This window comes from Varanus komodoensis, unplaced genomic scaffold, assembly GCF_004798865.1.
Source record: "Varanus komodoensis strain SLA01 unplaced genomic scaffold, ASM479886v1 scaffold3, whole genome shotgun sequence".
NCBI classification, from domain to species: Eukaryota; Metazoa; Chordata; class Lepidosauria; order Squamata; family Varanidae; genus Varanus; species Varanus komodoensis.
The window spans coordinates 39,510,055-39,525,293 of NW_025335761.1; the positions used below are offsets into that span (position 1 = coordinate 39,510,055).

The 15,239-nt window shown below is 40.6% G+C and overlaps 1 protein-coding gene across 4 annotated transcripts in view; it reads right to left on the bottom strand.

The window, feature by feature from the left end:
• Positions 1-979: 979 nt before the first annotated feature.
• CEP128 (centrosomal protein 128) overlaps positions 980-15,239 on the bottom strand; it is a 210,333-nt gene continuing 196,073 nt past the window's right edge. For all 4 annotated transcript variants that reach the window (XM_044436403.1, XM_044436402.1, XM_044436400.1 and 1 more), the window contains one exon: positions 980-2,179. In XM_044436403.1, coding sequence (XP_044292338.1) covers positions 2,076-2,179 — 104 coding nt within the window. In that variant the 3' untranslated portion in view covers positions 980-2,075. The remainder of the gene's footprint in view (positions 2,180-15,239) is intronic.

The following is a 15,239-nucleotide window of genomic DNA, read 5'->3' on the forward strand; positions in this document are numbered from 1 at the left end:
ATAAGTTTCAAGCAAGGTGCTTTGGACTATTTTTATTTCACCAAACCTTTTGGGTGGGTTAATGTTCAGACTCACCTTTACACAGAATTGATTTATTTTGTTCATTTAATTTGATTCTCTTCTTTTTCATAATTTGAACTGCTTTTATTAGGTTAGATGCAGATCTTAGGTGCATATAATGGGGCTGGCAAAAGCAGACTTTCCTCCTGCTGCCCTATAGCAGCCACTCCAACCCCCTGCATGCTACACAACAGATCAAGAACCCTACTGCACTGGGGAAAATGAAGGCAGATCCCAGGAAATAGGGACAGCTTCTGAGACCTCTTTAAAAATGTTTTAATAAATAAATAAATAAATAAATAAAATATCCAATTCAGTCAAAGGAAATAGAGAACCTTTTCTCTTTTGGCATGGCATGTTCATTTATAGGGTATTCAATGAGATGATCGAATTATTATATTGAAATAGGATAGACAAGGTCTTTGTGAGAAATAAATCCTTTCAACAGAGGCTTCAATATTAGCATGTTACAATACTTGTATAAATAACTAGCTCTCCTTTTGCCTCCTTCTGCACAGGTAATTTGTACTCAAGATAAAGCTAAGCATCAAACCCTTCCTTCCATGGCTCTTCATGCATAATCATCACCATGTACCAGGGTAAACCAGTTTAAAAGTAAATATTTTTGGCATGCAACACCCTCAAAATTACTGCTCATTAAAGTTGATGTCATTATTGACATTGCTGGAAAAGTAACCAAGTCTCTGGAGAGTAGGCTGTTAACTAAAGAAAAAGCTGACAGTATTAAGGCATTGCAATACTATCCATATCACTTGAACAATCTCTTCTCTGGCTACTGTGTTGGCTCCTCTCAACACACTTACAGTGGCTTGGTTTGGAACATTAAAACCAAGGGCAATTCATAGATCAGAACCAAGATATGCACAATAAACCAATAATTAAGGCAAGTGAAGAGGGGGCTGCTTTGGGGGTTTATTAGCAACATGAACAAAGAAAATAACTGAATTCATCAATAGAGTTCACAATATATGTCTAAAGTAGTGTACATTGTCACTAATACTTCAAAGTTAAGGTGATATTACAATGAACTTAATAAAGCGATAGTAGAAGTAGAGTGATTATTAGAAATTGCTTTATTTTCTTTTTAAGGTTTAAGGCTCATATAAACCAACCTCTACTGCCAAAGGTTTTCAACCTGCTTATTACATTACAGGTGTCTGTAGGAGATTTTGTAGTACAAAATTAGGTACTGTGACTCTGTTCTCCTCTACCCAGTAGAGTGAAAATATTTCATTATTAGGATGCCTTAGGTTTTGGGAACAAAATTATTCTAATGCATCATCATAGCAGTGGTTCATAACAAGCAGTTAACCGCATTTCCTCCAGTTTGAGAGACATTTGGATTGGATTGTGTGGATCAGGCTGCACTTAAGTCAACAAACAAGAGTAGTCCCAAACAGAATGAAACATGGATTGTAATCTTAGCTTCCTCCAAAGTGGAGGAAATTCAGGTCATTGTTTCAGATATAAACAATTTCTATTATTAAGCACAATAATGTAATCATTGCATAATTTGTTTGAGGCACCTTTTGTTGTAAAATGCTATTATGCATACACATCTTTATACTATGTTATAAAACATCTTATTTACACACAAATAAAACAGCTCCTATTAACCAGTTCCTGATTATTAAAAGTGTTCTTATATTTTACCTATATCATCGTTCAACCAAAATTTTACCACATCTTGGAAGTTAAAACATCCACAAAAGGAATGAACGGTTTGTTGAAAACTGTCAGAAATAAAGCAAAAGGGATCATGCTTCATGCCACAAGATGCTTTGGTTTTTCACAGCGTATGGTCATCTTCAGGTTTAATTTGCCTCACTTTAGATATGCAATTGGGATGCTGTTTTCAATCAATATTTGGCATCAATTGTACCAAGGAATCTTCACTGCTTTTGTAAATACAGTTGGATTTGACTACAGTCAGTGCCAAAAAATTGGTGTAGAGCTGAATGTCTCACCATGAAATTGCACTTTCCTTCATTTCTTTAATATTTATCTTCTGTCTGTAGCTTCATCCCATTGATAGTCATGCTGATGGCACCTTTTCTAGTTGCATTTAAATCCAAATGAGAAGTACTTTTCGTAAGTGCTGCAAGAAAAAAGAAGGAAAAAGGAAATCACTCATTTATTGGGGGCAGGAGGAAAAATAAAGAACCAGACAAATATGGTTCTTTCTAAACAGAGACAGCTTGGCCACAGCAATTCATGCAGAGTAAACATTCTGTAACATGCTTTTTGGATTACTGCAATGCATTGTACAGTGTTCAGACACTTCAGCACCAAATAAAGTGGTTGGACCACTAACTGGGACCAAGTGAGTGGAACATATCTCACCAGTCTTAAACTAACTCCACTGGCTACTGCTATGTTCCCATACACAATGCTCTGGCACTTTTAAACATTAAAGCCCCAATTAGGTTGGGATCCAGCTACCTGAACGGTGGCCCTATCCCATAGGAACCTGCCAGAAAGATCACCTCAGAGGTAGTCTCTGCAACCATGGAAAGTTCTGCCAGAGGAGGCTGACCCGATACTTTGATCCGGTTTGCATATCACAACATCAAGTGACTTAAGCCATGGGTTATTTGTGACCGTGCTGCCTCCAGAGCATGCATCTCTTCCACCTCATTTCTGCTTTGTTGACAACTCCATGATGTCTGAACTGGGGACGCTTGAGTTTTTGAGAGAGAACAACTTAAAGAGCTTTAACACAGCAATAAATCATGGGGGACAGTATGCTTGGTCACAGAGTCACAATATCCCATGGTTTAAATCCAGCATTATCATCATGTAACCTTAGTGTGATTTCTTTTTGGTGTTGTGAAGACCCTTTTATGGCCCAGATAATTGTGGTTTTCTATTAAACATGCTCTAGTTCTAAACCTACCACTACATTTATTAATGTTCTGCCATTATTTTACCACTTTTACTATATTACTTTGATTGTTGTTTTATTGTTTTAAAATGGCTATTTGAGATCTTTTGAGAGGAATAGCAGGTCATGAAAAAATAACTGAACATATACTTACAGGAACACACCTAGAAAAAAAAAGAATACATTTTCTCTTTTAAAGACAATGGCCTGCTTTTCTGAGAAGGGCTCACTCCATGTATCCAATTCAGAAAAGTCTGTACTGGTGGAAGGAGGAGAGAAACCCATTGGCGCTAATTCTTCCTTCAGTGCCCTGTGCCTCCTCTAACAGTTTTATGGAAGGTCCTCTGCTTGTAGGTGTTTCTGGTATGCAAGAGTTTTTAGGATCCAAGCCAATTAATTAGACCAATGTAGAATACAATCAGAATCAAATGCAAAACTCAACACATAAAGTTGTTTTTAATGAACTAAAATTCTGTCTTAGGTGAAGTTCTAAATATAGATGGCTTAAGTAGATCTGAGCATCTCCTTGAGTCCATACTAATAAAAGTACCATGGTCAGAAAGAGAGTTGGAGAGACAGAGACAACTAAGATGCTTGCCAGAGAAGCAACAAGATAAATATGGTCACTTTTTGAGCTGGATGAATAGTTGAGCAACTGCTTCTCTGTATTCTTTGTCATGAGACTGCGGGAAAGAGCTGGTAAAAGACTGATGGAAGATTCTGCAGTTTAATGAGAAGTTGGAAAAAGTTGCTGGTTGCTTGGAAAGAGTTTCACTAATTTCGACATCAATCTTGCCAAAGGACTCATGTTTCAGGGTCTAAGGAAAATGTGACTGCTCCAGGCTTTGACCAGCTTGTCTGTTTGATACAATCACTAGGAACCTTCTCGAGGGAGACATGTGAATAAAGCAAAAGAGAATAAAAAATGTGGCTTGCATGGCCTGTCCACATCATTGAAAGTCTATACACATGGCAGATACTTCTATGGGATAAGGTGTTTCTTGCTGGTTTTCTTCTAGCTCCCACAGATTCACTGAATTTTCCAAAGAGGTCCTGCAGCATATCAGATGAAAAGCTTTCTCCTTCCTGCACTCTGATCAAGTGAGAACAGCTGTGAGGCAGGGAGGTCTTTATATCCCAATGGAATTTAAGTAGGCCAGAATGTGAGGAGGTTTAATTTGGGTTTTCTTAATGAGATCTAAATTGCTACAGACTGAAGGATAATTACCCCTGAAGAGCTGGAATCCCACTTCAGCTGTGGCTGGCTATTCAAAATCTCCTGTTCCTTGACACAAAGAAGGAGAAAAATGGGAGAAACGGAGCTAATATCCATTGTACTGGGCAGGTGAGTTTGCCACTTGTCTACCATTTGTTCTCTGGGATATTCCAGCAATGTTTTCAGGAAGGTTCTTTATCTGGAAATATGTGAGGTACATGACCCAGGGAACCAATCATAGGTGTTCAATCCCATCCTTTTTAAGTGCCAGATGTGGCCATGGGTCCAATCAAGTTGGAAGCCCTGTTATAGTCCTTAGAATGCCAAGAACACATTCAAAATCCAGTCTGGAAAATTGGAAAGAAATGTTAAATCAAAAACCACCAGGAATACTTCTACTAGTTCTCACTATGTAATTTTCTGTCATGGTAAAAGAGATGTCATTTGGGAACCATTGTTATATAGTTCAAAAGGGCCTAGTACAGTGGAGTTGGCTGTCTTATAGTAATACACAGAATTTGTAATAAAGATGAGAGGAACACACAACTGATCGGTGAAGCTTGCAGACAGCATCTGTATGATGCTGTCATATTGCCAAGCAGCAGTGAAGATGACCTTGAAGCCACCTTCCTATCTTGGCCTAATAATTCAATCTTATGCATTTCTACACAGAGGTAAGTCCCACTGGTTCAATAGGGCTTACTCCCAGGCAAGTGAGTTTAGGACTGCAGCCTAAGTCTAGAAGATGTAACCCTGAGAAAAAAATGGCATATCCTGAAAACCACAGCTTATCCTATAGTGAAGAATGCTTCTTTCATCTTCCAGGCTTGGAAAGTAATGAAACCATATCACCCACACACAGAATGAAGCAGTTGCTCCTCTGCTTAAGTTTTACATGCAGGTGAGTGATGGAAATCTGGGAACCTGTTAAGAAGATTAATGAAAAGGCTATACAGTGAAGGGATTGTTCAAAATGTCTTTGAAAAAACTTGTTTGAGTATAAGTTTGCCTCACTGAAAATAATGACAGATCTAAGTTACACTGAGTAACTGGAAAAATGGGTACCTATAAAATTGCCCTTGGTACATAGTAAAACATGGGTCCTTCCAGCACTTTAATTACCTGGGAACACTTGCTTTACAGAGGGAAAAGTCAAAGATTTCTTTCCCATCCCGTAGTAAGAGTGGTGCCATGGCAGGCTAAACCAATTGTTAGCAAAGAAATCTGATAGGAAGAAAACTGAATGTTCAAAACATGGTGCTGGAGAAGAGCTTTGCAAATTTTCTGGGCCACCAGAAGAATGAATGAGTAGTTCCTAGTTCAGGTCAAGCCAGAACTTTCCCTGGAAGAAAACATGGCAAAGCAGGCACACCATGAAAATGCAAGGCTTACTGGAGAAGACATAATGTTAGGGAAAGTCAAATTAGATGAGGAAGAAGACCAAATATGATATAGACTGAATCCCTGAAGGGAAGCCAAAGCTTCTCCCTCTCTTATTCCTCCACTCTCCCAAAGGCAATAATTTCTGTTATTACTACTACATTGCATTTATATCCCACTTTTTAAATCTTGTGAGGAACCCAAGCCAAAGTCACCCAGTGGGCTTCATGACTGAGTGGGGACTAGAACCAAGATGTCCCAGGTTCTCAGTTCAACTCTCTAACCACCACACCTCACAAGCTCTCAGTTTGAGAGTTATCCAATACTACTGAAGTTGTGGTCCAAAAGCACTGTGATCAAAAGCTAGTAAACATTAAGCAGCAGACAGCTAGTAGAATTATGAATAGTAATGGACAAATGAATTAGCAAGTCCTGTTTACCTTTTCAATAATACAAGAACCAGAAGGTGAATGATAAACATTTAAGAAGGCAATTTACTTAAAACATATTAAAAGCAAATCTTTTTAATGGCATGGAAAATTGCACACTGGAGCTTAAGGAAAGGGACTGTATCAAAAACTAAGGCAAATAATGAAGACAAAAGAGATGGAGTTCTGGACCTTATTGACAAATTGAAAACAAACAAATCACTGGATTTGGATGGTATCCATTTGAGAGTTCTTAACCCAATTATGAAATTGCTAATATTTTAACAAATATCTAACATGCCCATAAGATCAGCATCTATGCCAGAGGACTGTAGAGTGGTCAATACTTAAAAAATGGTTCCAGTGATTTGAAGAAGAGCCAGGATCAATACTAAGCATTTCAGGAATGCATGCCATTAAGACTCCTTTCTCTTCTTCTTCTGTACGTCAAAGGCTTTGATATCCTGGCCTCTTTTCATAGGGCTTTTTTGTTGCTTTTTGTTTTGGCCAAGGAAAGGACCAAAGAGTCTGAGAGCCCATGCAGCATGTGGCTGAAGCCATTGAAGCAGAGTTAAGATCCAATACCCTCAAGGCTGAAGAAATGGCAGGACATGCCAATGAGGGTGGTCAACTAGGTGCTAAAGAAACAAGATGTACCAGTGACAGTGACTAAGTGGATTCAATTGAAGGACAAGGTGCCTTGATAGCTTCTAATGATTTCTTCCAGAAAAGGCATTCAAGTGGTCTGGACTGATTTCAGTGTACCTGCTTAATAAACGCCTGGCAGTAAGCACAGGTATTTTCTACTTGTCCATCACTCCAGCCAGTACTGAATGAGAAAATGATCGTCTGTTGGTGGCAGTTTGTTTCCATACTTGATATACTTCCTAAACTATGCTTTCAAAGCCATAAAGTCCAAAGGGGGAAAAGTGGCACATGAAATTGCAGAGAGAAAACACAAAGAAAGGGGAGAGGGAGTAAGGAAAACCTTAGCAAATATAACAGTCTAATACTGGATGAGAGAAGCAACCTGAGTGACAAGCAAACTCATGGAAGACATTATTTAAGATTAAATGATGAAGCATATAGGAGGAAAATCAACATGAAATATCAACATGGCTTTTACAGGGTAAGTTGAATAAGAAGGGCATCACAGAAGTGTATAAAACTATGTATGCTGTGGAGAAAATAGGGATATGTTTTCCTTCTTCTCTCGTAATACTAGAATCTGAATAGTGGGAGAGTCGAGACAGACAAAAGGAGGTTCTTAACACAGTTCAGAGTTAAACTGTGGAATTTACCATTGTAACAGGTAGTGATGGCTGCCAACTTGATAAAAGAAGATTACGCAAAGTTCTGGAGAACAGGGTTATCAACAGTTACTAGTCAACTTATAGTTTGCTGGGAAGCACATGTGACAGGATGGATGTGATTCTGCTTATGTCATACTTGTGGGCTTTCCCACAAGTGCCCTACAGCAGATAGGCTTTTGGTCTTATCCTATAGGTCTCCTCTTGGGGTCTTATGGTGAATAGTATCATGTAACATGAAAAACTGCAGCAGTCTATATACTGATAAACAGAGGGAACAGATGGGTGGCAAAAATAAGACAAAGGCTTTAGGAAAGCCACATTTCTCACACATTTTTGGATTTAGAAAGTGATTATTGGTCATCCACTTGCCTATTGGACCCTTGCCCGTCTTGCTTAATAAATAATTCCAAGCACGGGATTGGGATCTGGATCTTGGAAGTGGTTAACACCTCTCTGAGGGAGGGTCGGGTACCTGCCCCTTTAAAGGAGGCGGTAGTCCGACCGGTCCTGAAGAAAGCGTCAATGGATCCAGAGATGGCCACTAATTATAGACCAGTGGCCAACATCCCGTTTCTGGGCAAGGTGTTGGAGCGGGTGGTGGCGGGACAACTCCAAGCACTCTTGGATGAAACTGATTATCTGGACCCATTTCAGTCCGTCTTCAGACCCAGGTACGGTACTGAATCTGCCTTGGTCGCCCTGTACAATGACCTGTGCAGGGAGAAGGACAGGGGGAGTGCATCCCTGTCGGTTCTTCTGGACCTCTCAGCGGCTTTCGATACCATCGACCATGGTATCCTTCTGGATAGGCTAGAGGGATTGGGGGTCGGAGGCACTGCTTTGCAGTGGTTCCGCTCCTATCTCAATGACCGATTCCAGAAGGTGGTGCTGGGGGACTATGGCTCTGCGCCATGGCAGTTATGCCACGGAGTACCGCAGGGGTCCATTTTGTCCCCTTTGCTGTTTAACATCTACATGAAACCGCTGGGAGAGGTCATCAGGAGGTGTGGTCTGCGGAATCATCAGTACGCTGATGATGCCCAGCTCTACCTCTCGTTTTCCACCAATCCAGGTGAGGCAGTGGCTGTGCTGAACCGGTGCCTGGCCAAGGTAATGGGCTGGATGAGGGCCAATAAAGTGAAGCTCAATCCAGACAAGACAGAGGTCCTGTTGGTTGATCGGGCTTCGGAGAGGGTGGATTGGACCTAGTCCTGAATGGGGTTGCACTCCCTCTTAGGGACAAGGTCTGCAGCTTGGGAGTGCTCCTCGACCCAGAGCTTTCACTGGAAGCTCAGGTGACAGCAGTGGCGAGGAGCGCTTTCCTCCAGCTTCGGCTGATCCATCAGCTGCGCCCCTACCTGGAGTACAACTGCCTGGCGACAGTGACACACGCGTTGGTGACTTCCCGCCTTGACTTCTGTAATGCGCTCTACGTGGGGCTACCCTTGAAGATGGTCCGGATACTTCAATTGGTTCAAAATAGAGCTGCCAGGCTGCTGACGGGGACTGGGCGTTATGTTCACATGACTCCAGTCCTCCGTCAGCTTCACTGGCTTCCCATTGAAGTCCAGGCCCAATTCAAGGTGTTGGTGATGACCTATAAAGCCCTAAATGGCTTGGGTCCTGGCTACCTGAAGGAGCGCTTACGTCCATATACGCCCGCCTGCCCCATGAGATCTGCGGGAGAGGCCCTTCTCCGGGAACCCTCCGTGAAGGAAATTAGGAGGGTAGGTACTCGGAGGAGGGCTTTCTCTGCGGTGGCGCCCAATCTATGGAATGCGCTCCCCAGAGAGGTCCGCCTGGTGCCGTCGTTATTTGTTTTTCGGCGCCAGGCGAAGACCTTTTTATTCAAACGTCATTTTAATTGCTAATATTATTTCCTTATTTTATTCTTTGGCCAGGGTGACTTATTTTATATTGTTAATTCGTCTTATATTTTTAATGTATTACATTTTAATTGATGTTTTGTGAGCCGCCCTGAGGCTTTGGCGAATGGGGCGGCATAGAAATTTTCTAAATAAATAAATAAATGAATAAAATAGTTCAAACATTCTAAGGGGTTTTGTAAATTCATACTAATACTACTACTAAATTGTGCTACATACCCTAAGAAAACCAGGGTTAAGTGGGGACTGTAATCAGTAAATATAATACAGGGAAGTCTATCTGTTAGTGCCTTTTTAGAAGAGGCTGTAGACTGTGAAGAACCTGGATTAAGACTCTACATGGCACAACAAGCCTTACAAACAAAATAGCTTCTGGGAAAAGATTTGTCAATACACTGAAAGGATAAAAACTGAACAAAAAACTGAAAGGGATACATTTACAACACTAATGCAAAGCATCTGCAATTGCTAATCATTTTGTAATCTAAAACTCTAGAAAAGTACAGTGGTCATTATAAATAGTTTCTTGGGATTAATGTATAGATAACAGCCCGTGGCTGATTAGGCTTTGGAAAAGACTGTTGAGTAGCAGCTGAAAATAAAGCTGGTTCTATGAAGTATGTCTCTAATGAGCACCCTTTTCTCTAAATTATGCTTTCAGAGAAACCTCTACCTTTCTACAAAACAGTTTAGTCAGACTAGTTTCCACATTAACTTTTTAAATAGATGTTTATGAAAATAAAAAAAGCACACTATAGTATATTTAGAGATTAAAACCTGGCACACAACAACAGACAAGAAGCAAACACAAAAACTGGGGGATCTGATAGGATTCCATTCACTGTCGGTAGCGGTGTTACATTGAATGGGGCACTGAATGATAGCAAAGATTCTCCAGATTAAACATTTTCCCATTTCTTTCCATTCCACAATTTTAGAAAGCATAATTCTTCAACCTGATATTTTATGATCAGTTTGGGAGCCATAAGTCAGTGTGAAAAGACATGAAGGGTCAAAGATGATAAAGGTTCTGCTGTTTAATCCTTTGTCCTTGAGTAAGTCAGGAGATAAAACAACCATAAGCCTCCAAGCTGTGATGTAGTGCCATGATTTGGCACTAGAGGAACAAGCCCGAAACAATGTCAAGCTCATCCACCAGCTCCTTCCCTAATCCAGTGTGATTCAGGATACAGAATGATTTAGGAGCAAACCAGTTTGCCTAAGTGGCCTCACTCACATACAGCATGGAGCCATGGGTTAGCATTACAGCAATGTTTCTTGAAAGGAGGAAGGTGTTATATGTGCAACAAAATATTATGGGAATAGATTCTGCATGAATAACTTTATTATGCTTCCAAGAAAAATTGTTTAGGAGACTTGTTACCTGTGTCCAAACATCCCTGAACATGACAGATTGTAAACCAAATGAGAGAGAGGGCACTCATCCCAGCACAAGCTCTTCTGCCATCTGAGGCATGAGTGTACATGTACCAGGGCTGCTGCCAAGCACTAACACTGACACAGGCCATCTCCTGGGACACCCCCTTCCACAAGACACCATCAGAGCCAAGGCATTTAGGACTTGACAGCTCTTTGAAGAGCTGCACAGGCTGCTCTCTCTGGCTAGTGAAGCTCTGCAGAAAGCCTTCCCACCACCTGGCTTGTGATGAGATTTTCCCAGGCCATAAGAGGATCTAGAAAGCCTCACCAGCTTCCCTCTCATGGAGGTGGGTGAAGGAGGGCCTCCACTGAAGATCTAAGTGGTCTGCTGGGGATATATGGAGACAGGCATTTCTTTAGATATTCCGCTCCCAAGCTGTTTAGCATATAGCATATGTTCTATGACTGTGTTCAGCTCTCACTGAGCAATAGGTTCATTGCTGCTCCTGGAGTAATGAAAGGTCTCTTATACTTTGCTGAAAGGTTTATTAAAAATTGTTGCTCTTAACTGTAATCCTTTTTATTATTTAGGTTGTGTGTGTGTTGCCTATTAATTAATCAGCAGAGGTAAGCTATATGCAAAAACAGACTGGATAATTCAGCTTGTGCCATCATCTCTAAAATAACACTTCTCCCCCTTTGATATGAAAACAGTTATATTCCTGTGCTAGGAAACTGACACCTGGGCCCTTGTAACAGCACAATCCTTTATCTCTGCCTGAGTTGATAAGATCACCGTTTAGTCTGAAATTCTTAAGCAAACCTTGATTTGGAGCTCCTATGTAAGGTTATGATATTTTAAAAATGAGGTATTAACTATAGAATTAAATGAGCAGGTAATAGTTTTTCAATTATGGAAATTATTGTCCTCCTGATCCTTTTTGCCTACCTGACCCCTCTACATTGTAGATTCTATAAAGAAAATATCCTGATTAACGTAATTTCCTCATCTGGTGACAGAACAAGAAGATAATGTCGTGATCTGCCCATCTGCAATTACCTCCCAGTCAAAAGACCCATTCCCTTGAAACAGTTATTCAGAGCTCCAGTAGATAAAAGAGGCACTGCAGTTTGGTAACTCAGAAGTGTAGGTGTAATTATTCTTGTTCACCCCCTCATACTTCAGTTGCATCCACAGACACTGTGATCACCTTTACTTAAGTGAAACATTTACTTGAATTTGCTCAGAAAAAAACAAACTATTCCTCCATTAAAAAAAACAGAGAAAGCAGACCCTTTTTGCATACCATATCCAGGTCCAGTGCCACCCACAAGTCCTGCCATGAGCCTTCAAATCCTCTAGCCTCCTCTACTAGCTTCCAAGCCTCTCTTTGCTCACTTGCCTTGCTGCTCCTACTTCTCCATCAGCAAAAAAATGGATATATCTCTATTTCTCTATATTGGCACCTGATACTTGGCACTGCTTTGTCAGAGTGGCTGCTTCCCAGTGCTCCAGCTTCTAGATCATTGCAGCAGCAGCACCAAGTGTCTGGAAAAAGCTAGTGAGGAAGAAAGAATAACAAAGAAAGTGGAAGGAAGTCCACTTGTTGGAGATTTCTGAGGAAGTGAGAGATTAGTGTTTGTAATCTCATTATGCATTAGCTCGGGATATCTGATAATTGCTCCAAGTTGAAAATGATCTATATTATAATATTAAAGACTATTGCCTAGACACTTGAAATGGACCCAAGAGGCAACAATGAGGATTGAAATCAGAGCCTGAACATTGTTAACACTTGGCTGGCAATCTTACTCTGCAGACTCCTTCCATCAGTGTGGTTATCTGTCTTTAGGTATGAACATGGAAAGATGTTTTCCCCCATCAATCCTGTTCAGGTGATCCACAGAGGTTGGTATCAGTCCCGAGACTAATCCTTGCTCCTCACTGGTTGCCTCTTCCAGGGTGCCCAAGAGGCTTCTGACAAAAACACTACAATCATAGTCTCCACTCTTCTTTCATCAAGGCTAAACACATCCAGTTCCTTTTCTCATGGGACTCAACTTCTATTGTCCTAATAATCTTTGTTGTCCCTTCCTGAACTTGTTCCATGCAATCTGAATCCTTCTTAAAGTGTGGTGTGTGGAACTGGACGCAGGATTCAAGGTAAATTTTGAGCTGAGTAATACAGAAATATTACCTCCCGTGGTTTGAAGACTCTGTTTCCATTGATGCAACCTAAAATTGTATTTGCCTTTTTTGCAAATGGGTCACTGCTGACCCATATTCAGTTTACAACTCTAAATCTTGCTCATGTGTACTTGAATATCGCGGAGTCAAGTATCTCCTCTGCCTTTTATACCTATGCTTTTGATTTCTTATTCCTAAATGAAGAGGTCTACATTTGAGTTTGCTAAACCTACATTGTTATTTTCTATCCAATTTTCTAATCTATCAAGATAATTTTGAATGTTGTTTCTGCATTTTAAGGTATTACCTATCCCAGTCAATTTTTTGTCATCTGCAAATATAATGAGCATTTCTTCCACTTCTTCCTCAAAGTCATTAATTAAACATCTTGAAGCATACAGGTCCAGAACCAAGCCTTGTGGCACTTACTTGGTATTTCCATTCAGTAAGATTAGGGACCACTGATATATACTCTTTGAATTCAGTTTCCCAGCCAACTGCAGATCCACCTAGTAGTAGTGCTATCCATCCCATACTTAATGAGTTTGCAGATCAGAATATCATGGGACACTTTTCAACTGCATTGTTGAAGCCAGTATAGATTAAGTCCATAACATTTTCATGATGCACTAAGGAATCAAAATATGAAATAAACTTAGCCTGACAGGTATTGTTCCTGACAAAGCCATGCTGGTTTCCAGTGATCAGCTCATTAATCTAAATGTTTCTATAGACTGAATACTTTATAATCTGCTTCACTAGGATTTTACCCATTCTCTAGGATTTCTCAAAGGTAACAGACAGAGCTTCTAAGAGTCTTTCCACTAATTCCTTCCTTGCCCTAGGATGCAGTTAATCTAATCCTGGGGACATGAATTCATTTCAGCTAACTAGATATTCCCTGACATATCTTACCCATTTAGCCTGTCAGCATATATGAAAGGTGGAACACAGACCCTCCTTTGGAAGAAGACTGAGCCAAAATAGAAGTTGAACAGTTTTGCTTTATTTAAACACTTCTCAGTCTTTTTTGTCATCTTCACTGAGCAGCTGGTTTTCTATTACTCTTGTCTTTCTGGGGTGGGGTGGTGACTTCTGCACCCATTTCCTTGGAGCCTGTCAATAACAGTAGGCCAATCCAGAAGGGGCACAACACCAAAGGGAAGTAACCTCTTTTTGGTTGCTTCTTTGGCTTTAAGGGATTGGTTGGTGCAAAAAGGAGACCAACAGGATAGAAATACTGTTGGATAGGTAAACTACCTGACTTGGGATTGGGTAAGCAATATGTTTTAGATGGGATTGCATGTCTTCTGAAAAATCAGGTTCATCATTTGGTGGTGCTCATTCATCTAGCACTCCGAATAAAAGTGCAGATTGCATGAGATCTGAGAAGTGCTCTTTTCATTGTTGACTGGTCCATCAGCTACAAATGTTCCTGACAAAGGAAGACGCTGCTATAATTATCTATCTCAATTTTCTCCAGATTGTACCACTGCAACATGCCCTACATGGAGGTACCCTTGAAAAGCAATGGAAAGTACAGTTGATGCAACAGTTGCAGGTGGAAGTTAGGCATTTCTGACTATGCTATGCTTGCTTAAGTTGAATTGCTCTGGCTACCAGTTTGTTTCAGGTCTCAGTTCAAGTTGCTGGAGTTAATGCTTAAACTTTAAAAGGCTTGGCTATCTTAAAGACAGCCTCTTTCACTCGTTCACCCTGACATCCTCTAGTTCTTTCTAGAGCATTACTTCAGGAGTCCTGGGTTCATGAATCTAGATGGGCAGCCACAAGATCTACAACTTTCAGGGGACTGCATCCACTTTATGGAGTACTGTACCAAAAGAGATTTTGCAGTATTTTAGGCAGTGTGTAGAAAAACCATGACTGTTTAGTAGTACAATCCAATGAGGTCATCTGTAACCCTCCAGAGGATTACAGGCATCCTGTCCAGGGTGGAAGGTGAGTGGAAGTGAAGATCACCTTTGTACTTGTACGGCTATACACTTAAGATGGTTGAGTTTGGTGATCTAGGTGGTTTGCTCCAGAGCACAAGAAGATAAGGCTGGACACACTGTCAGGGTACCATATATCCTGGTGATGGCTATCTCCTCCTCTACCCACCCCGCATTAGGCCAAAAAACTGCCATCTCCAAGGTTGTTCTGGTTCTTTCCATGTTGGCTGCAAGGGCAAAGGGAAGGGCACTTCAAATTCCATGTCCCAGCAATTTCTTTGATACAAATTTCTAAGGTCAGAGCTGGACTCTAAATTGTCCTATAGCCATTTAGATTCTGCCTATTCATTATAGGATTGCTGCTTAAGAGGGTTGCTGGTAAAATGGTTTTTTAGCCCCTTCAGTTAATTGGTTGTCTTTATAAACTTTTTGTAGTTTGTTTATTTCAGGTTTCAAGATTATTTTAAATATTCTTTACTTTATTTGTCTGTCATCTTGAGTTTCTTTGCATGAAAATAGGTGAGCTATAAA